Here is a 22,426-nt window from a genome sequence, read left to right as displayed (position 1 = left end):
GTCTGCGTCCAGTTTGGGAGCCTTGTCGGTCCTCATTTCTTCTTCTGATTCACTGAGCTCTGATTTTCCTCCTTCTAAGGTATCCTTCTTTTCATCCTTTTCACTTTCCTTACTTACTTTTTGCCCTGTCTCATCCTTTGTAGTTGTCCAGGTAAATGTGGGTAATTTTAACTTTGGCAGTTTGAACTTGCTTTCTTTTCCCTCTGTATCCTTTTCTCCTGTCTTCACTTCAGTGTCCCTGTGTAAGGTTTTATCACTTGTGGACATGACCTCTTCTGTTTGTTCCTTTTTTACAACATCTACCAACTCAGCCCTGCTTTCTTCTCTATGCATTTTAATGTCAAATTTATATGTTTTGGCCATTTTGAATGGTGACATTGGTATTTTCCAGGTAGAGACATCTGAATCTCCATGAGGCATGTGAGATTTCACATCCAAAGTGTAGCCATCCTCTGAAGCTGTATCAGAGGATATTTCTGGTACTGAATGTGGAACATCACTTCCTGCTTTGGTGTTTTCCGTCACTGGCTCTTTTCTTTTCAGCATTGAAATCCCAAATTTTGTTTTCTGAATTGTTAGTATTCTTGTGTTTTCTTCTCCTTCTTTTTCTCCTGTTTCCAGTATGTGCGATGTTGTGTGTAGTTCTGCTTTTGCAGTGCCTATTTCTAGACCTTTTACCTGTATAGATCCTTGTGTTTTTTGACCCATCATTTCTATGCTAATTCCACTTTCTCCTTCTATCTTATCTGCTGTTCCTTTCTGTTTCTTTTTTTGGGCTTTTGATGAGGTTTGTGATGTTTGTTTAGTTGGGCTTTCTTTCACATCATGGTTTTCTACACTGTGTTTTGATATCTGTGTTTTTATAGCTGGTACTTCAGGTACAGTAAATTTTGACACTGATTCCTTGTCTTTTTCTTTTTTAATGTTTATTTCAGCTTCAGGGAATTTTTTTGCTTGAGATGGAATGCCATTTTTCATATCTTTTAAGTCTTCTGTTAAAGTTTCATGTACCTCTCCTGGTTTCATTTCATAATCAGGAGATGTAGTATATTCAACACTTAGTATTTCGGGATTTTCCAGGCTGATATCTCCATGTATTTTTTCTCTTTCAGATAAAAGTGTTGTTTTTATTTCTCTTTTTTGCTTGTCTTGTGTTTCTGCTTTGGATCTGTGCATTTTGAATCCAATGCTAGGGAACTTGAGTTTCTTTTGGCTTCCTTTTTTTTCTTTGATATGGACTTCTTGTTGAAACTGAGACTCAGTGTCTGTGCTTGTAGGGGAAATATCCTGTATAGCAGGCTCATATGCATCTGATGTACTATGAGATCTTCTGTGCCCCAGTATCTTTTTATTTTTAATTGACTGGAATTTTGGCCAAGACAATCTGTCTTTTTTAGATCTCTTGCTTCTTCCTACCCTTTGGCTTACAATTAATGTCTCCCTGTCTTCTTCTGAAATAGCTTTTCCTGAAACATGTAGTGTTTCTTCAGGAATGCTCTCACTGAGTTCTTTTTCCTGAAGGAACAAATATTAGTCAGAAGATTAAAAATACATGAAATATAGATGCAACACAAAATGAAATATGTTCTATACAATAAGTAGAAAATTGTGCTTTTTATTCACATTATCCAGTTGTTATATAAAAAAATCCTGAAAATGGTGTATATAATTCAGGCAGAAATTACATACAGCCATTGGAATATATGACCATAATGTGTGGATTTCTGAATGTTTATGTTCTTTGCAAAACACTGTCATAAATAGATGCTTCTATATATATTTTTCTCTACATATGTCTGTACAAATGTATATATAATATTTATATAGTGGTATATGAAGAGAAAAATAATTTTGAATGTGTTGGAAACCTATGAGCAGATCATGCCTGTGGAGATATCTGTTATTAAATACATATTTTAAAGAGAAAATGTCATTGATGAGCTTTTCAGAAAACTATTTACTGATATTTTACTTTTTGGAAAATACTGAATATAAATATTACAGAGCTTATCTGAGCCTGTTCTATCTGTGGACACTTAACAACAAAAAAAGTACTGACTCACTACAGAAGGACGTTTTTCTACCCTAAAGCAAGAAGGTGGCTTTATCCCAAATCCATAGTCTTGTCCAGGATATTTATAAAACTTTAAATATTATTTGGGATTTTTTTTCTTCTCATGAATATTAATGCCAATATGTTTAAACACATGTCTATGTCTTGAGTAGACACAACTGTTTATTTTCTTTTGTGCTTCTCCCAGCACATTACTATCATCCAAAACTTTGTAAACTAATCAAATAACTACCTGGCTTAATCTTTCCTTTTTGTACTGTGCTGCAGAGTCAATGTGTTCTAGCTCTTCTTTCACAGCAATTTTTCTTTTCAAGCTGAATTGGATTCTGTATGGCTCTGAATATTGGAGGATCTTGAGTGCATCTTCATATTTGATATTATCGAAAAATATTGTAGCACTTAGAAGCTGATCACCTGTAAGCAGAATCAGACATCATTCTAATTAGTTTCTGTTTTCTTGCGGTTTTCCAAATTCTGTTGAATTAATGACAAAAAAAAAAAAAAGAATTACATCCTACTTTTTTAAAATATAAAATGATGTTCACATAATAGAATCCCAGAAGAGTGAAGGCTGGAAAGGACCATTGGAGATCATCTAGTCCAACTGCCCTTCTCAGGGAAGGGTCAGCTACAGCCAGTGTCCAGGTCTATGTGCAGTCAGGTTTCAAATATTTCCAAGGATGCTGACTCCACAATCTCCCTGGAAAACCTGTTCCAGTGTCTGATGACCCTGACAGTAACAAAGGTTTTTCTTGCATATTTCAGTATTCCATCTCTGCACTTTTGTTCTTGTTTAAATAATTATTTATTGTAGTTTTGTGGCATACTATTTTGTGAAAGAATCAAAGGCAGCTTCTTCATGAATGATATGAGCTGGGGTGTTTTTTTAATTTTAGCTGTGTATATGCTACTTTCCATGTATCTTTTTCAATGTTCCAGTGAAAATTAGATAATTTTTTAATTATATTAAAAAAAACAACGAAAACAAAACAAACAAACAAAACGCAAACACATTTAATTATTGTTTAAGAAACTGATCTTGGAAATTATTAATAGGGAAAGGTTAAGTTCACACATAATATTGGCTGGTTTGGGATCTATTATTTCTACTACCTAAAGAGATGACACATCAGGTATGTATCTACATGCACACACTGCTACATATTTGATTATTTTAAGTTATATTAAAAAAAAAAAATCAAAACCCAAACAAGAACAAAACCAGAAAATCAGACTGTACCTTCTCTCAGACTAAATATTTTTGAAGCAGGAGATTCCTTAAGTACTTTTGTAACAAATATTCCTTCATTTCCTCCACCAGTCACACTAAAACCACTAGCACCAGCTTCCACTTCTGTTTTCAGGGTCACTTCCATTGTTTCCTAGATACAGAAAAAAGTGTGAATTTATAATTTGTATTTATGTGTACCAAAGTGTTCTGCCTTATCCTCCAGTAAAAAATTGTGTATATTTTGTGTGTATCCTCAGGTATATTTTCAGTAGCTCAAGAAAGATTACCCAAAATAGAGAGTGTACTTGTTCAGTGTGGGTTTCTATTCTAAATTAAAATTAAGCCATGTGTGAGAGTTATGCTGGGTCAGGGCCATAGGGAAAATAGTTTGTAATTTTAAAATACGAAACATACGGAAACTTTTAGGGCTGAAAGTCTGTATTTTCTGTGAAGATGTTAAGCACCTGAATTAGAATCAATGGGCCACAAAAGTCAGACTAGGAGCTAATGCTGTACCGTAGTCGAACTGGAGAAGGCTAAAGACTGCTAAATGGAATTATGGAAGAACCCCAAATAGGACAAGTGTTCATGCCTGTGCCACAACTAGGCAATTTGTGAAGTTCCCGGTCAAAACAAGTCTAAAGTGACTCTGCATCTTGGCCTTCCCTCTGTCCACCCATCCATGTCTGTGTGTTGTAATGGACTATTTTGCAAACCACACACCTGAAACTACTGAGTGCTTTTAGACTGACCTGTGGATGATTCTGTTTGGATTTGTCTGTAGAAGATTTTTTGTTTTCTTCTTGAAGCTGAAAAATAATTTGCAATTATTTACTATTCAGAAGGCATGCTGTTGTAAAGTACAACAGAAGTCCTACATCAGCTAAAATGCCTGGTTTAGACTAAGCGCTGGGGCTGACTGGCAACAGAGCAAAACTGGGATCTACAAGTGCGATGTACTATGTGAATGATTTAACTGTATTATTTCCAGTAGTAAATTAGATGCCAGGGCCTCCCTGCATTGTATCAAAATTTACATTAAATGAACACCAGAGACCAAATGCATCAAGATATTGGTAGCTTTTCTGTGTGTTACTCATGTGGCACATTTCTCATGCTTTCATCTTTTTGAATATGTATTTTTTTTCCATTTATTCAACTTCAGCATGAATTTCAACCTATTGTCTACTTGTTCTAATATGACTGTGCTAAGTCTTTATTTTTGAATAAGCAAGAAATTCAGGTAATTTCAAAATACCTATTAGTTAGATTCAAACCAGTCAAATATTCTAACAGGAAAAGCATTGTGATTTCTTGACCCTCTCTGCCCCAGGTCCTTCAAGGACTGAAGTCAAATGCATTTTTTGCCAGGGAACAAGAACATGGACCACAACAAGTCCAGTACAATACAAAACCATCAATGAACATGGCCCTGACTTTGGTGGGGACGTGAACACAATATGGCTGCAACAACATCCTGTTACATGGCATATGAGTCTCAGCTACTTGTAGAAGTTAAAGCCTCTTGAATGAACTTGGAAAAGTTGTTTCTGCATGAAAACTCAGTGTCTTGCCTTTAAATATTCTTCTTCTATGGAACATTCATAAACTGGAGAGGATCCCTGTGGCCTTGGACGGATGTCTTCTACTGCCACTTCATTAACCTGTGGAAAAGAAATGAGGGGTGGGAAAGGAACATCCACCATTAAACAGTGACCCATTATTTTAAGACAGTTTTTCTACTTAGGCATAGTGTCCTTGTGTGTACAAATCTTTCATTAGTAATGGTGAATGTAGAATAACCAATAACACTTTGCTTAGGTCAAGAAAAACTACAATTCTCATACAAGGACGTACTCAAGAACACAAGGGACAGACTCCTGAGTGACGAAAACAATGGTATGCTGGTTTTGGTTTTCTTTATGAATTGTATGCATCTATGGGCTGAACACACTGAAGATACCAACAGATCAATCAGTAATAATTGAAAAAGGCAATAAAAATTCCCTCCCCTGCTTTATTTGCACACGTAACATTTCCATCCTGTAGCTTTAAACTTTATTGCCCTCTATAACCAATCCTGAGTGACGAAAACAATGGTATGCTGGTTTTGGTTTTCTTTATGAATTGTATGCATCTATGGGCTGAACACACTGAAGATACCAACAGATCAATCAGTAATAATTGAAAAAGGCAATAAAAATTCCCTCCCCTGCTTTATTTGCACACGTAACATTTCCATCCTGTAGCTTTAAACTTTATTGCCCTCTATAACCAAGCAAACCATAGCAGGAATTTCTGCTGACAAGCCCTTGGCATGCTTCCTTACAGAGTCAAATGACAGGGAACCTAAACTGACTAAAGCGCTAAAGAAAAGTTACTGTAGGCACTGACTATGTAATAGTTTGCTAAGTCTTGGTACTAAACTTACGCTGGTGAATCATAGCAAAGAGCAGATCATTTTATAATGAAGTGTCATTCTGGCTTTTGAGCTGGCAGGAGTATTCCAAGCAGAAATACATTTTTGATGGGGAAAAAAGTCATCAGCAAGACCCAGCTATACACAAAATATTCAAGATCCCATTTTAACAAGTTGACTGCCAAACCTTCCTCCCAAAAACCCCCGACTGTAAAAAAACTCACAGAATCTTCGTCCTCTGCATCCGCATCAGCATCAGCATCTCCTGGAGGCTCGGCCGGTCTCAGCTGTCGTCCAGAACCTGAAAGCAGCACAGAGGTTGTTGGTGTGTGTGGGAGCCACGCAGAGCACAGAGCAGTCGGCTTGCATGCTGAAGGCCTCTGGAGCAGCACTTCCAGGGGACATGCATGGGCCAGCTGTAGAAAGGCCTTCTGTCATTTAGATTCCTTATCTTTGATCTCATCAGGCTGATCCTTCCAAAGATACCAGAAATATTTGTATACAGAAATGTCAAGGCTCTTGGGAAGGAAAAAAACCCAGATTGGAGAAAATGTAGAAGTTGGTCAGATGGGTTTTTTTAATTACCAAGAGGGGTTTGGGGGTGTATACTGAGCAGCAGGGTTTGGCAGCAGGGGGGCTATGGGGTAGTGTCTATGGAGGAGGTCACAGACCACCCTGTGTTGGATGCAGCCAGTTGCAGCCAGCTCCGCCTGCAATACTGAACCAGTTGGAGGAGTTCCTGTCACCTCTGTGAAAACGTGTTTAAGAAAGGGGGGTAAACACTGAGAAAAACAAACAACATCACTAGAGGCGGAGGAGAAAGGGAAGACCACCCCAGAGCAGGAGAAATGCTGGAGCAAAATAGGATCTCAGGAGGGGTCGGAGGAAGAAAAGTCGCCTCAGCAGGGGCAGAGGGGAGGAGGCTCAACTCTGACGGGTTGGCGGCTGGTGGAGGAACCCACCGTGGGACAATCGAGTATCAGACAAGGGGTGGAAAAGAAAAGCAGCCATCATCTGCTGACCCCCACCTCCTGCAACACCGCTCGCCTTCCCAAAGGGACTGGGTACAGCCCACAGTGAGGAGATGGGAGTCCAGAAAGAGGGAACAGAACTGTATGGAGGAGATCTGAGGTATTTTTCTCAAAGTGGTTTTATTCCTTTTTAAATATCAGATTCAGTAATTATAAGTTCATTAACTGGCAAAAAATTAAATTAATTTAAATTCCCCATCTCAAAACCCTTCCTTGGCTGTGGCAGAGGTCTTAAGACAGGAGCCGGAGAGTAATCATCATGAAGCTTTGATAGTCACAAAGGCTCTGCTTCCTTAGCTTTTAAAAGTATTGAGGGCAGAGAGACATGAGGTGAAGGAGACGGACTATTTGAAAGTATGATTCTGTTGAAATGCTTTAAATTGGGCACTGAAGAATGAGAACAGCATGAATACATCGTGTTCAGCGATCTGGGCTTAGCCAGTAGAGGACAGTGTGGCTGAATTACACATTCCCTGATGCGCAGGCTATTCTACATGCACTAGTCCCAATAACGATGTCTCTTTCCTGTCTCCATGCTCCATTTCTTTTTATGAAGCCACCAGGCTGTCTAGCTCTCACACATCCAGTTCTGCAACTGCCATTAGTACATATTTTTGGCTCTCCTAAACAGATCCCCTGGCTTAAAAATATGCTTGAACACTAGAAAAGACAACCACAAGCAGAACTGTGTAGCTCATTCATTGTCTACTTTAAATGAAGAATCCTTGGGCTGGAACAAAACATTTCTGGATGAGGATATTACATGCTGTGTGTGCAGACAAGCTGGCACGACTTATGCCTGTATGCAGTCACGCTAATTTACGCAAATTGCCAAGCTCTTGTTAAAATGACAGTGATTTTTCTAGCCTTTCTTCTAGTTTCCTGATGCCCTACATTATTTTTTTACCTGACTTTTTTGAAGCTGAAATTACTTCGTACAGGCAGGGTTTTAAAAGAGTTATGCCACGTGATCAGTGGTGGACCACTTTGTTAAGATGAATGGTAATGGTGTGCTTCCAGTGGGAATATCCCATGTCAGTCTGTGGGCCAAATTTCCAAACTTGATAGAATAGAAGGCATCCTCATTAGCCATATATACATCATCTTAATCAGCTCTGCTGTGGTATTTTCACTCCAGAGATGTAGGATCAACTCAGAACACATCAGAGCTGCCAGACTATACCTCCTTTAGCCTCCACAGGACTCGTCCTGACACCTATGATGAACAATTCTAGAAATGGTCTTAATGCAAACCCTAATTCAGATTAAAGACTGGCATAAATTGGCTTGCTATTTTTCCCAAAGCTCTAGCATTTACAATTTTCAGAAGGTCAGAAAAACTGGAAAATGAGCATAACCTTGTTAAAAAATTGAGATGTGGAATTATGAACCTGAATTCAGTCATTTATGCTTGAAAATTCTGGAATCGAATCATGAAGCTCTTCACTACATGTATTTTAATAAGTATCATATGAGGAGAAGAGTTGCAGGACTGTCTGCTTAGCGCTTCTGAAGATTCAGATGCCAACAGTGAATTTTATGTCTATTACTAAAATTACAAGAAATAGGAAGGATTTAGGCTTGTGGCATTGCCGTATTTTTCACTTGGGAGAATCCCACCCACAAGCCCTGCTGCCCTGTAGAATGACTTAACAGAATATTGCTTGGATTGCTGGAGTGTTTGCTCTTCAGTGCCACACTTTAAGGTTAATTACAGCATTGATCCCTGCGGCTCTCAATATTTTGCTACTGCAAAAGAAAAATGAAATCATTATCTGGGGGAATTCTTGGGCTAGTTCACTGCTGTTTCTCTTATTTTACTCTGGTTTAACTTCAGTGACATTTTAGTTGTCTAGAACTGGAGCAATGCAAGTATGGGATGCTCTGTTCTCAGGACTTGAACGGTCCTGTATAGTTTTTGCAGTGGATTTATCATCATCCAGAGAAGGTGACTCTGAGTCCAGGGTGGAGCTATCCTACAGGTTCTAACAGAGGTAAATATTTTAAAATCAGGTGTTTTAAACAAGTCATACTTAGAATGATTAGGTGACCAATACCTCCAAAAATCTCAGTGTTGCTAAGAACAGGCTACTCAAAAATCCAGGAGAATTAGATCACTTCCCACAGTAAGACCTGAAAGCTTATTTCCCATTGGGATGTCATTTTAAACAACAAATGACGCTGCCAGGTCTTGTTCAGTGGGAATGTAGAGAGGTAGACCTGGCCTGGATGACATCTCATCTGGGCCTCAACCACACGTTTCTTATTTTTCACCAGCTGTTGGTCAAGCAAAGCAGAGGTGTATGGGGCACAAGCGTGGCTTCGCGTGCTTGGCCAAGTATTGGCAGGCGATTGCTCTCCCTGTCCCTGCTGGTACCTGTCCCCCGGTAATAAAAAAATCCTTCTGTTAATAAGCAAATCTGTTCCCTCTTTCACCTACCTCACGATGGGCAGGAAGAGAAAGACTCCAACTGTGGAAGTCTTTAGAAAACTGCTACATTTCCTAGATGGTGATAGTAGGACTTTTTCCTACAAAATGGAGCAACAGACGACTGTCCCCAGGGCTAACACAGATGTGGCTGAGTTTGCATGTTGGGACATCAGCTACACAAATGACCTCCTTTCCCAAAGCTTCACACCGAGGCCTTTTCATCCATCCTGTTTCCCCAAACGCTGCCTACTTGTATATTAATTCTACCTTCTGCCATAGTTAACGTATGCCATAAAGTAGGTTTCTTGTGACCCTGATTCCTACTGTAGACTAAAATTTGCTTCAGCTTTTTCTCAATTCAGAATATAGTAAAAACAAATCTATAAAAGAGGAGAAATACAGTACATTGATGATTTCCATTTTCAGCAAAGCCTTCTTTCTGTGTGTAAAAGATTGTGCCAATAAACTATGATTTATATGCATGTCATTCTCATGCCCAAAATAGTAGCGATGCCAACATTTTATAGGCTTTTTTTTTTAATAAACTCCGGACAATCAATGCTTTGTTCAAAATGTTTTCATAAACAAGATGGAATTTACATCAGTGACTACTTCTAATAGCCACTGAACTGACTTCAGAACAAGGGAATTTTTTGAAAGTAGGCAGTAGGAGTTATATAGGCTGGAAAATTGTATCACAAGACTGAAAACTCCATTTGCTGTTTCAAATGCAATTTAAAACAAAACCAAACAAACACCCCACCTTCTCCACCCCCCCCCCACCCTCCCACCCCCAATTTTTCTTTAATCTAGCAACCCAGCTGGATTGGTTTGGGTAAGTCCACAAAAAAGTAAAACCAGGCTACTTTTTTTGAATTCACATTCAGTAGGTAATGGTCTCCAAAACCGCATTTGAGACACTATAATCAATTTAAGGTACGACAGTGTCATTGAATTCAAGTCAATTGTGCTTTCATGTATTGTATAAACTGAAGAGAAACTTAGTTTTAATTGGGAAACTGACATATAAAATTACCATAATCTGTATACTTTAAAATCAAGCAAAACAGCAAATGAGAATATTGGAAGTGGTGTTAAAAAAAAAAAAGAAACAATAATGTCATTTGCTGACCATACTAGCTTCCTTGTTTACAAATTCTATCCCTTTCTCTGCAATTCTTAGATTTGGGCTTTCTGCCTTTTAAGATTTTATACTACAGTTATGTTTGGATATGAATGTAGTGAATTTAAGTATTCTGCTCTTATCTTTGAGCATATAATTTTTCCTTGCATCAACCTCTTAGGCATTATCTTTCCTGTTAAAAGTGGCTTGGTTTTGATTAATTTATTTATTTTTCCATTTTCTGTTGGAGAAAACTAAAATGCTACTGTTGTGGTTTCTTCCCTGGGATTTTAATATAGATCAGTAAAAACTGACAAGAGTAGCAATGGTTGCAATACACATATTTTTTAGAAAGATGCAGGTTAAATATTGCTCATTCTCAGGTAACATCCTCACCAGGAGAAGAGGTTCCTTCTTGCCATGTACTGACTGGCATGAATTATCTATTTTCACCTCAACAAATAGTTTCTCCTAACAGAAATCTGATTTGTGGTAAACATCTGTCCACAGGTGAAAACCTGTATGCTTTGCTCACTCAATTAATGAGTGAGCAATAATAATTAATATTAGTTGTTAATATATGACGGTCATAACCTGTGTCTTTTCTTTACTCAGAGTTTGGTGTATGCTAGTCACCATTTCTTTGCTATGATGAGAAACGAGCAGCCCTGTTTGTGCAGTGTTGTGGAAGTGAATAGCTTTGAGTCCACTGACAGGAGACTCATGCTTTGACATGTCGGCAAGGCTGGGACATCTTTTGCTCAGGCCTTTTCCAACAACGTGAAGCACACTGTGGGCACATAACCTGATCTGTATTATTAATAAGGAGGAGGAGGAGGAGTGAGTAATTGCAAGACAAGCAACAACAATAATAATTTAATATCATTGTCATTCTTGGCACTGTGATTGACCCAGCAAAGAATTCATACATGTAGGTCAGCAGTTTTCATAGTGCTTCCTCATGTGCTAATGTCTCATTGTAAATAAGATTGTGCATTGCTGCTGTCGTGGACAGCTTCAGCTGGCTCCTGTATCAGACTCCTCTTCCTGCAGCCATGGTCCCTGTATCTGCAGATCTGTCTGTCCCTGCGCCCTCAGGCACTCTGTCATGGGCCTGTTACTTCTCATGCATGCATGGCTAGCCAATGCTAATGAACGGCTCCAGAATTCCTCCTATTTTTAAAATTGAACCTCTTCTTCAAAATGCCTGATTTTTTTCCCCCAGAGCTTGTTCTCCCTCTCCTACAGGTGTCACAATTACTGGGATTCCTTACCTTCCCTCAGAGCTCTCACAGCCACCTGAGCAGTGCTGCTGCAGAGCCCAGCAGCCCCTTCTGATTCACTTCTTATATTTGAAAGAGGGAATATTTAGAATAGTCAGAATTTTTAAAATTGTAGGTCCTGGTTCAGGAAAGCACTTGATAACAGGAACGCTATGCACATGCTTGGCATTCAACTTGGTCTCTCAAGAGCACTTTTTCAGATAGGTAAGTTCACCTGACTTCAGTTTACTAAGAGAAGATTTTCACTTCAGTGTTATGGGCAAAAAGGCAGCAATTCTGAAAAATTTACTTCTTCTTTGGAAACCTCAGTGCTTCACTTTCATGTCTGCTTCTTTTTCATACCCATCCCAATCCACTGTTATTTTGATGAGTTATCAAATTAATGCACCTTGCCTTGAGTTCTTTGGGTTTCCCAGGATATCCTAGAAGACTGGAGACTGGTGAATAAATGTAGGTCAACCACATAATTAAAATGTCACTGCAGCTGGGCAGTGTCATCATGCACATAAGCTGTTGCATTCTCGGTTGGGTTTTCTTAAAGATCCCATGACTGAAAAATGGCCTAAATCAGATTGTCTTAAAAGCCCTCACAGATAAAGTCACAATGGCAGCGAAAGGGCCATCTTTTCCATCTCACTTCTGGATGCAAACATGAATTATTTACACATAAAAGAACTGTTTTCCCCCTTTCCAAAATCAGCTGTGCTGAAGATCTCTGCACCCACAAACAGATCTTTGTGTTCTGCTAACTGCACCAATTGCCTTGACGAGACAGAACCTGCCGATCCCTGTGCTAAAAATGTTGTGCAAATGATATGTACAAGCACAAAAATAGTTACTCAGTATCAACAGTGGCCTGAACTGGTTCACTATTTCTCTTTGTTTTCCTCAGAGTTTTTTTCCTCAGCTTGAGTTACAAATGGAAGTGGTGACCTAAGGCTACATTGCAGAGGACTGAAGCCTAGCAATCCTGTAATCCTCCAAAGTCTCTTGTTAAAAAGAAACAACCCATGGCAGATTTGTTGTCCAAAACTGCTGTCTGGAGGCTACATGGCAAAGAGCATCTGCTCTAGCGCCATACCTTGGGTTCCATTGTGAATTTCCTTGTGTGTGCCAGGGTTAAGTGTAAAGATGCTGAACAAGGACAGCTAGGAACTCACGAGTGTAGCAGAGCTGCTCTGTGTGAGGGGCTTGGCTGTGGCAGTTCAGAGCAATCATGGAATTACAGGATGGTTTGGGTTAGAAGGGACCTTAAAGATCATCTAGTTCCAACCCCCCTGCCATGGGCAGGGACACCTTCCACTAGACCAGGTTGCTCAAAGCCTCATCCAGCCTGGCCTTGAACACTTCCAGGGATGGAGAGAGAGGACAGTGGGGCCTGTCCACTACCAAATCCTCCAGGGCTCTTTGGTGGAGGGGTCGTGTCCTTCCCAGGAAGCACTGCCGGAGGAAAATGATCCTGCAAGAGTCAGTTGACAAAGATAAGAATCTGAGAGTGTCTGCAAATAAACTCTTTCATGCATGCACTCTGTTCCCTGAGGAAGCTGCAACAAGGTTTAAAGCACAGCTCATGGCACAGTCCGTGCCGGCTTGACCGTAAACTCCAGCAAGCCCATGGCATTCCCAGTAAGCAGCTCCAACTACACTGGAGAAAGCCATCAACAAAAAAATCGAGAGGTTCATCTTCTACAGAGATTTCCTAGCACATTCCAGAGACCTGGATTCATTCCATTGTCCTGCAAAATCCCACGGACTGAGTTCCGACAACTGCAGGGCAGGGCTCTGGGGCATGGCAGGACTGCAGAGGGAATGCTGCGGCTGTCACTCTATCCGTGCAGGATACATGGCAACAGGGAGATGCGGGCGCAATGTCACGGAGGAGGCTGCCTCTCCCAGCCCTCCATCCCAGTAATGTAATGTTACTTCACTTGAACTGCTGCCAGCAAGACAGCGGGGGCACCCAGCAACCCCACCTAGACAAACCAGCTTGTCAGCTCTGAAATGAACGATAGCCACAGCAGAAAAAGCAGCTGTTCTGCCCCAGAAAAAGTGATGAAGTGAGAATAGCACCTCCCCTTTACTGTTTCCCCTCTGCCCTGTGCTGGGAGTAAGATGCTCCCCACCAAGCCCTGAAATTATGGTCTCCCTAATTATTTCTGTGGTTGAAGACAAAGAACTACTCTGTGGAATGAAGATAAAGATTTTGCTGCTGAAGGGGTTTAACAGGCCCTCTTACCTGCAGGATGCTATCAGAACCAGCTAGGCCTGTGTTCAAGCTATACTCCCACCTCTGTTTTGCATTTGGTTTGATAATGCCCCTGGCTGCACTCTGTCACAGAGCTGCATACTTGTACTGTGATAACTGTAGCTCAGAGTTTGGAGCCAAAAGCAGGGTCTTGTAGCACAGCTGAGCTAAAGGACCAGCTACTCCCAAATAACCAACGTGTGAATAGTTTCCTTCCATTCAAGGCATAAACGAGATGTTTTGATTCAATGCCTTGGTATGCTAAGCTGCCCTTGTCAGCAGTTAGAGTACTTCATTAAAAGCCTTCAAATCACCTCCTCTCAAAACCTCCCGAAAACAGAAAATACATGTAAGTTACAATTATCAGTCTCCTCGCCCAGCCGGAGACCTGTTCAAAAAGTGAGCTCCTACTTTTATCAGAAGGAATGGTACTCTGCTCTGCAAAGTCCATCCAAGTAGAGAAATATCTAGGGCCTTAAGGCTTCTTACAAACCATACTGAGCTCTGCAGGATTTTATAGAGCAGTTTCTACAGGTTGACTAATATCAGGGAAGACATGGAAGAGCACTGGCAGCTAGGAACAGATATAAACACTACCATAAAAAGAGAAACTAACAGCCCCCAGATGAAAGGAGAGTGAATGGCTTTCCCGTGAGTGTGTGTTTATTGATAAGCTCTGCCCACAGATTTAAAACTATTAAAAGCATGCCTGCTCACACTTCACAAAAGGAGCAAAAACGTAATGAGACCAAACAGAAAGGAGCTCTCTATTTTTACAGTGGTCCATCATTCCTCCCAGCCTGGAGATAAATTTAATTAATTAAATTAAATTTAATTAAATTTAATTAAATCCATAGGACATTCCAGAGCATGAGAATAAATCATTCTGGTGGGGATCTGCACAGGCTTCCTCAGCACAGAAGACCTTTTTTTCAGTTGTCAAATTGCAATTTCCCAGAACCTAGGTCAATGAGTTTCATCCAGCTACCACTACTTTTTAGTTACTTGCCTATATAGGAAATGTAATTTGGCCAGATCCACGTAACTCATAAGTCTTCTGGCACAAGAATTATATTAGTAAATATTTTATTTGTCCGATATTTCACTTGTTGCTGAAATAAGAATGATGTTTCATAGGAGTAACACAGTGCTTGAAAATAAGCTCTCAACCAAAGTTTCTTGTGAGAACAGGACTAGAATGATGTCCACAAGAGACAGTAAAAGCAGGTGGCAGTGGTTGATACCTGAATTTGTGTCTACTGGTCCATCCCTCTTCTTGCTAGCTAAAACACTGCTGCAAGTGGCAGGGTGAAAAGACAGCTGGGGAAATGCTCATGGCACCCACCAGATGAGCAGAGGTTCAGTGCTATTTTCCTCTACCCAGTGGTTCTGTCTCAGAAGTACAAGTTCTGCACCATCTCTGTAATTTTAGTCTAATGGTTGCCTGGAGGGTAAGTGTAACGTTCTGTCCTGTGTCTGTGTTTGCTTGTCTTAGGCAGGAATTTTACTCTCTCTCAGGTTTTACGTGACAGAATGGGTTTGCAATGTGTATTTTACTTCCTGCATGAATTCCCACAGTGTTCTGGTGTATAATTATTGTGTTGATGGTGTGACATTAGGACCCTCTATGATAATTATCACTTATGATCTTTTTTCCAGGACTGCAGGCCCTCTGTTCTCACAAAGTCAGTAGGAGGAGGGAACCACTTTTCAGCACTTGTTATTATGTATGTCCTATCTCCTGGAACGAACCAAAACTGCTTACCACCCTTTTGGACAGGACAAAAGTGGATTCATAGCCAAATAATGCAATAAAAATGGGTCTAATCCACTATGATCCTTCACAGTTTGATCTCCTAGGACTCTCAACAATTTCATCTCTTGGGGTATACTGCTTTTACTTGCAATTGAGCCTCTACCAGGGCTGTAAACTCTTGCATGGATACTCAGATAAAATCTCCTAGGGTGTCACTGTCCATCTGGATGGTCTCGATTTTAAGGTCTTCAGGGGTATGTTGCAAGTGAAGTGCTCTCACTTGATTACCAGCTTCAGAAGCCCTGGTAGAGCTACTCTGCAGTTATTTGGTTATGCAATATATTGATTAGGCATGTTGCAGCTTTTTTCAATTGAGAGAAACTTCACCTATATAACAAAAGAGTCTTTGCAGGTGAATGCAAAGCTACCTTCCTCTCCGAGGGAGGGACAGCTGATTCCTACTGTCCTCCCCATTCGATAGCTGTAAACTCAGCTCTTACCATGACTTGCCCTGAAGCGGAGGCAGGTGGGTGCCTACTGCAGATAAAGCCCATAAAGCCCGTGAAAATTAACTTTCCCACATTCCTCCTCCTCGCTGATTCACAAACCTACCCCCACGCCCCTCAAGAATGCAGGCTTCTCCCAGAGCAGATTGCCCGTTGCACTGCTAAAGCACAGCCCTGCTCAGATTTAAAAATTAATCAAATGTGTACATTTATTAAAAATGATCATTCTGTCCGTGTAGGCTTGATTGGCAGCCCTGGAGACCCAATTTCTCTGGCCAGAGTTAAGTACTGCTCGAGAAGTAGTGGCTGTAACACCAAGCTGTTTCTTAAGGTAGCTCAGTACTGTCCCGGAGAGTTAGCAGAGTAAGTTGACTACTCTTTGTTCTCTGAAACATCAAAGCAGGATGCTCATTCTTTCTGCTTTTGGTAGAGAGCACATTTGTCCCCCAAGAATAGGTCTTAAGATAAGAATAAAGAATAGAAGATCTACTAACTTTGTGCAAAAAGCCCAAATCAGGCATTATATAAATGGAACTTACCACTCCAAATTAGAAACAGATTTTTCAGCCCAAAATTCTCTTCCAAACCACTGCTTAAAAAACATCCTTATCAGATTCAATGCACACTAAAAAATTTTGGGTTTTTTATGTAACTATAAACATGTATGTATACAATTTTTTTCACATTAAAGATCCTAATAGTCTAGGAAGAGTTTTCATTACTCTTTACTCCACTGATAAAATCCAGTGAAGAATTCAGTGCCCAGATGTAGCGATATTAATGGAGTGGTGTCGCTTTGCACGTCTCTGGTATGCTGGGTACAGCCCCTCTCAAAACAGGAATGCAGCAAAAACCTTGTAGCTTTTCCACAACCTTTTATGGGGGCTTTTGTATAAATATCTGCCCATGGAAACAGGTTTTCAGTTTGAGAGAAAATTTGCTGGGCTACTTTTTTGGACATAAATCATGACAGAAGAAAATATCTTTTAAGCTTTTAAATTCCTTAATGTATATGTAATACAAGAGATATGGTATAAAGGTGACAGAAAATTATTATGGGAAAATATTTGACATCAATGATAAAGTTAGCAGTTCCCTCACTTTGTTAAGATAAAAATCTTTTCTGTCAATAAACAGTGATGGTAGTAAAATAGTATTTGGCACAGCCCACTTTCTCTTGTTTTTATGTGGCGTAGAACAGTCCCTTTAAAAATCAGAAAGGCTTTCTGGATGCAGACTATGGGTTTACAAAAGCACAAAAGATCATTTACAGATAAATTAATCCATCGAGTCAAATTAATAAATTAATTAGTATAATTCTGTTCACATCAATGCAATTAAAAGCTGAATAAATTGACTATAAACTTGATTTTCAGACCAGAAAAGGTCAGATTTTAAAAGAATTCAACAGATGACCTACAAAATTATTTTCAAAAATATAAAGACTCCTTATTTCAGTTTGTTGGCTTTCACTTTTTTTTTTTGAAAGTCTTTCCCCATATGTACACCTTGCCCCAGATTTTTCTAAACTTGCTGTTTGATAACTGTCTTCTTTTACAAACTAAATTTGTGAACTTAATGTTTATTGTTTCTAATTAGAAATAATTGTATATGTGAGACTGAGAAACATTGGAACTTTAAGTGCATGTTAAGTTATTAAAAGAAAAACTGAAGGTGATAAACTTTGTGTTATATCTTAAAAAAAAAAAAAGAATATTTGAATCTTTGTGTGTGGCTTTTAAATGATTCAGTGCTCATTTTCCCCCTCCGTGACATGTAGCCTGTACTGAGGCACCCAAAAATAACAAACCAGCATGGTTACCTAATAGATTAGAGGAAAACACAGTTTAGTTAAGGAAATAGATTTCAGCTTTATGGTTCACAGAGGCTAATATAAACAATAGGGAGAAAACATTTTTTTAAAGACTTATTACTGCAGTTCTTCATTAAAGAGCGAGATTATTTTGATTAAAGAGCGAGAAAGTAACTACACTGCAGTTCATCCATGTACTAACTGGTGAATGAATTGAGACGGGTGGAGTTGTTTGAAAGCACTGAGAGGACTGTTTCTTGGATTTGTTTATCAACCCTAAGGCTGATTCATAACAATTCCAAACATTCAGAGCCTCTCTGTAATAAGGAAATAATGATAACTTCTGGAAGTGAGTAACTGTTTCTTTATCATAATGGTCTATTCCTTCAAAGGTTAAATATTTAACACAGTTAAAGCAGGATCCATTCTTTTTGAAGGCACATGGTAATGTTTTTCTCAATGAACAGCTGTGCTAGATTCAGACTGATGTATAAAGGAGAGTGAATTACAGTTTGCCCTTTAGCTACATCAAGAGCTCTACTAAAATCAACAGCCTTGAACCAATACAAAGCTAGTATAAGGAAAAGGAAGACGCAAGGGCTTCAGTTACAGTCTCTGGGATCTACTGCAAGTAGGTGGATCTGATCCTTCTCTCAGGTGGCTTCTACAGAGTCATTTACATCTGTGCAGCAGGAGGACAACCCACTTGCTTGTCCCCACTTTGCAGAATGGCACTGACCACTTTGATTTGTGGAGTTGTGGAGAGTTTCAATGCAAGAGGATGGAATGGGAGGCACCTGGATATGCCCTTCATTCCATCTGTATGTTTTTTTCTGCATATTCCTGCAAAGAGTATTATAAAACCAATGGTGTTTTACTGCTTACACTCTCTGGCACCCTGCCTCATCCAACAGCCCCAGTGGGGACTCTGCTTTCTGTCTGTCAGCTGTGGTTCAGCATGTGCAGCAGAGAGACTATTGCTCTTTCCCACGGAAGGTGAATTTGCATTCCTTGCCCCACCGCCATACGCAGTTCACACTAGTGAAGCCAGAAAAGAAGAACAATTGCTACTGGGAAATTATCCTCTCTACTGTTTACAAGGTGGAATAATTTTCACTTTACTGACAACAAACAAAGAATTCCACCACCATCTTACTGTGACGTTTTTATATACTTCAGTCCCAAAGTCCTCCAGGAACTGTCAATCACATTGTAGCAATGACTGAAATATTTGCTTTATACAATGCTATTGGGGTCAGTTTTGACAGCGTTCTGCAACTACACTGAGACTCAGACTTGTTTCTTCATTGCAAATACTTTGAACACTACCTAGTCATGCTTTGGAAACACTTATGGGAAAGGTCTGTCCCCATTTGACCAAAAGGAAGTAAAGGAAACAGAAAAGTGCTGGACTGATCTTTGAAGAAGACGAAGAGCCAGAGCTCTCCTGTTTGCAAATAAATCAAGTGTTTGACATCTTTCAACACAGACCTTGATGCAATGGGGCACAGATGGGAAAAGGGCAAAGACAACCCACACACAGCCTACAGAAAGTCCTGCTTCAGAAGCTGCTAACTGAAAACCAACTCCTTTTACACTTCTACATCAGGTAAATCTACCATGGTAAGATTATGTCAAAAGGTTTTGAAAAGACACCAGGGTCAGTTAGGGACACCAAGTGCATAGGACCCAGAATCAACAATGCTAAGCAAAACGCAGTGAACAGGGCCAGGGGTAAAATGTGGGATCTCTTGGGTCATGCTCTTCTGCTTATGGATTCAGCTAGGGAAAAGAGCCCTTTGATTTTGGAACACAGCTTGGCCAACACTTGGTGCTAGATACTGTTCTTCATCCCCAGGTTTTGAAGGCCCATTCTCAGAGGGTTTCTGCATGCATGTGTAAACTATGTGCGGCTGCAGGATTATCCTCTGCAGCTGCAACCACTGGCCCAACTATAAACTTCTGGACTGGTAGGTACAAGAAGGCTCTGTGGGTTTTGTTACTCTTATTGTTTAGACATATGTGGATATTTCTTACATGTTACTCTCCACACATCTGCAGCAGGGAAGGTCACAAACACTTCACAGCTATATGTCTGTGAAGAGAGGGGTCTGAAAATGTGTATGAACAATTTCTAGGGAAGTTTAAGCTTTCCTTGCTGACCAGTGCCAGCTCAGGGATACCGGAAAACACATTTTTCATGCGTGTGTTTTTTATTAAATGCAGGTGTCAAAAAAGAGGAAGACTCATGCTCCTGAAAAGGTGCAGTGAAGACAAATGATTGGAATAAAGCATTAAGAGGAAATGTGCCTACCCTGCCTAGGCAAAAATCACCGCTTCTGTAGAGCTTTTAAGGCAACCTTTAAACTAGCTGGCTCAGGGACTAGTAGTTCTCTAGCTGTGGGATCTCAGTGAATGCCGTACAATCGCAGCCAACTCCCCAGGGAAGTCAGGACTTGCTGCACAAGTCATTCCTCCCTGTCCCAGGACCGTCTGGATAGACACTGGCTCTGCATGCACTGCACCTTCCCAGTGCTGCCCAGGCACATCTGGAGAGAGACTGTCTTTAAGCCTCTCTCTCCCTGCCATGCTACACATAATGTTTGCCAAGTGTGTTGTCAGCGAAGCTAAACCTTCTACCGCAATCTGATAACGTTCACCTCTAATCATTTTGCTGCAGTAAAATTATGGTGGTGAAAACAGCAGAAGCAAAGCAAGTTTTTATTTGCTCGATGATAATTTTCCTCTTATTCAACAGATATAGATTCAGATTTTCTCCTCTGATCTAAATGCATATTCTGGAGTTCACCTGGATTGATACCAGTGCAATAGCAGAATCTGGCTTGTGATTTTCTGATGACTACATCAGTCAAAAGACTTGCTTGTTTCTCTGCAATATATTCTTTGGGGTTTCTATGAAGTTCTTATTCAACTAGCATAATAGCCTAACTAGGATACAGTTGTGTTGCAACAGTGTACCACATAAATTAAGCTAACTCTGGGCAATATCACAAAAAAATATGTGTTTATAGCTTCATGCCAGTTTCTGACTAATGCTTTTGTTTGTTGCTATAGCAAACCACACATGAATCTGATAGCCAAAAGCATGTTTATAACTAACCTTAGCTCTCAGGGGATTGAAAATATGGCATTAAAAAAAAAAAAACCCAAACAAAAAAACCAACACAATACACAATGTGAGGAGAACATGATAGGAAACACCTTTTTTGGCATGAGATGCTATTAACATTAAAAGTGAAGAACATCGTGAATGGAAAATATTAGGAAATGGGAACTGTGGGAATAACCAGCTTTAACCCATGATGACTCAACTGCAGTTTTTATTTTATACTGCAGAGTTGTCTGTGCAGGACTCCACTACGTTGCAGGAAGTCCTGGCTGCCTGTTAAGGGATGGATTTAAGCCTCTGAACTCTGGAGAAGCTTTGGATCACATTTTAAAACATTCAGACCACTTTACTCAAGAAAATTTTTACACTCTGCCTTGACACCCAGGATACTGATATTAATTTAATTAATTTCTATTACATTTCATACTTTGGTAGTTTCCAAGAGCCTGTCCCAAGACTGACACCTCATTACATTGTACATACACAGGGAAAAACAATATTGGTCCCAAAGAACTTTCTGTCAACCTAATGGGGAGAGCCAAAGGGAGAGGAGGATGGACAGAGGGAGAGAGAGGGGTGATGTGACTTTACCAACTATCAAATCTGAAGCTGAATCCAGGTGTCTCGCACCCCGGTTCACTAGTCTGATTCAGGTTGCCAAATATGAAGAAGAATACACTATGAACCCTGCAGAGGCAGGAAAGTCATTACAGTTAAAATTATTCCTAAGCTAGGGTAACTTACAACAAAGCTACATTATGTCAGGCAAAATTTAAGTTAGTGTTGCCCTGTTATTCTTAATAACATTTTTCCTTCATGGGTGAGAAACAATAAAGGGAAGTATTACTGTATAGTGTATAGACATAGAAAAGATCTATATTTTCTATCAATATCAATTGCTCTGTTCTAGACTGCATACTGCATCTTAATTCACAGAATTTTATTGGGCAGAAAGACATATGCTTATCACAATTCATGGCAAGTTCTTCCATCACCTCTCCCAACACTCAGCAGAGGGTTTTGAGATCATATACAGCTTTGTGGAGGGGGAAGTCTGACCAAGTTGTAGTGTTCCAGGTATTTCCAAGGTATATTCATGAAAATCATCTTGACCCATCAGTAGGAAAAACAGGACAGTGTCATAAATGGAAGCACACGAAAATCTGTAGGACTCAGGTGATACCTGCTGGTTATTTAGTGTCACAGGGTCAAATGTTGGAGTACTGAGATTTCATTCTGTGCTTACTCAAGCAAGAAAACCATGGGCTTCAACGAAACTGACGGACGGCATGCTACATCACATCCGTCTCGTAATTCAGACTGTGATATGAGCTGAGATCAGCTTTGATTCCATCTTGTAAAATCCAGCAGCGCACACAGCACT

The 22,426-nt window shown here is 39.9% G+C and overlaps 1 protein-coding gene across 1 annotated transcript; it reads right to left on the bottom strand.

Moving 5' to 3' along the window:
• Nucleotides 1-678: 678 nt before the first annotated feature.
• LOC104505391 (protein AHNAK2-like) lies at nucleotides 679-6,025 on the bottom strand (the record flags this gene model as incomplete). The annotated part of the gene is made up of 6 exons (XM_010151791.1): nucleotides 679-1,515; nucleotides 2,307-2,488; nucleotides 3,315-3,456; nucleotides 4,058-4,114; nucleotides 4,880-4,969; nucleotides 5,949-6,025. Coding segments are annotated over 6 exons (1,385 nt in total), but the record flags the coding sequence as incomplete, so codon positions are not given.
• Nucleotides 6,026-22,426: the final 16,401 nt, after the last annotated feature.

Source organism: Eurypyga helias, unplaced genomic scaffold (genome assembly GCF_000690775.1).
Source record: "Eurypyga helias isolate BGI_N326 unplaced genomic scaffold, ASM69077v1 scaffold6930, whole genome shotgun sequence".
NCBI classification, from domain to species: Eukaryota; Metazoa; Chordata; class Aves; order Eurypygiformes; family Eurypygidae; genus Eurypyga; species Eurypyga helias.
The sequence above is the reverse complement of the archived record's forward strand: the minus strand, read 5'-3'. Positions and strand labels throughout refer to the sequence as shown.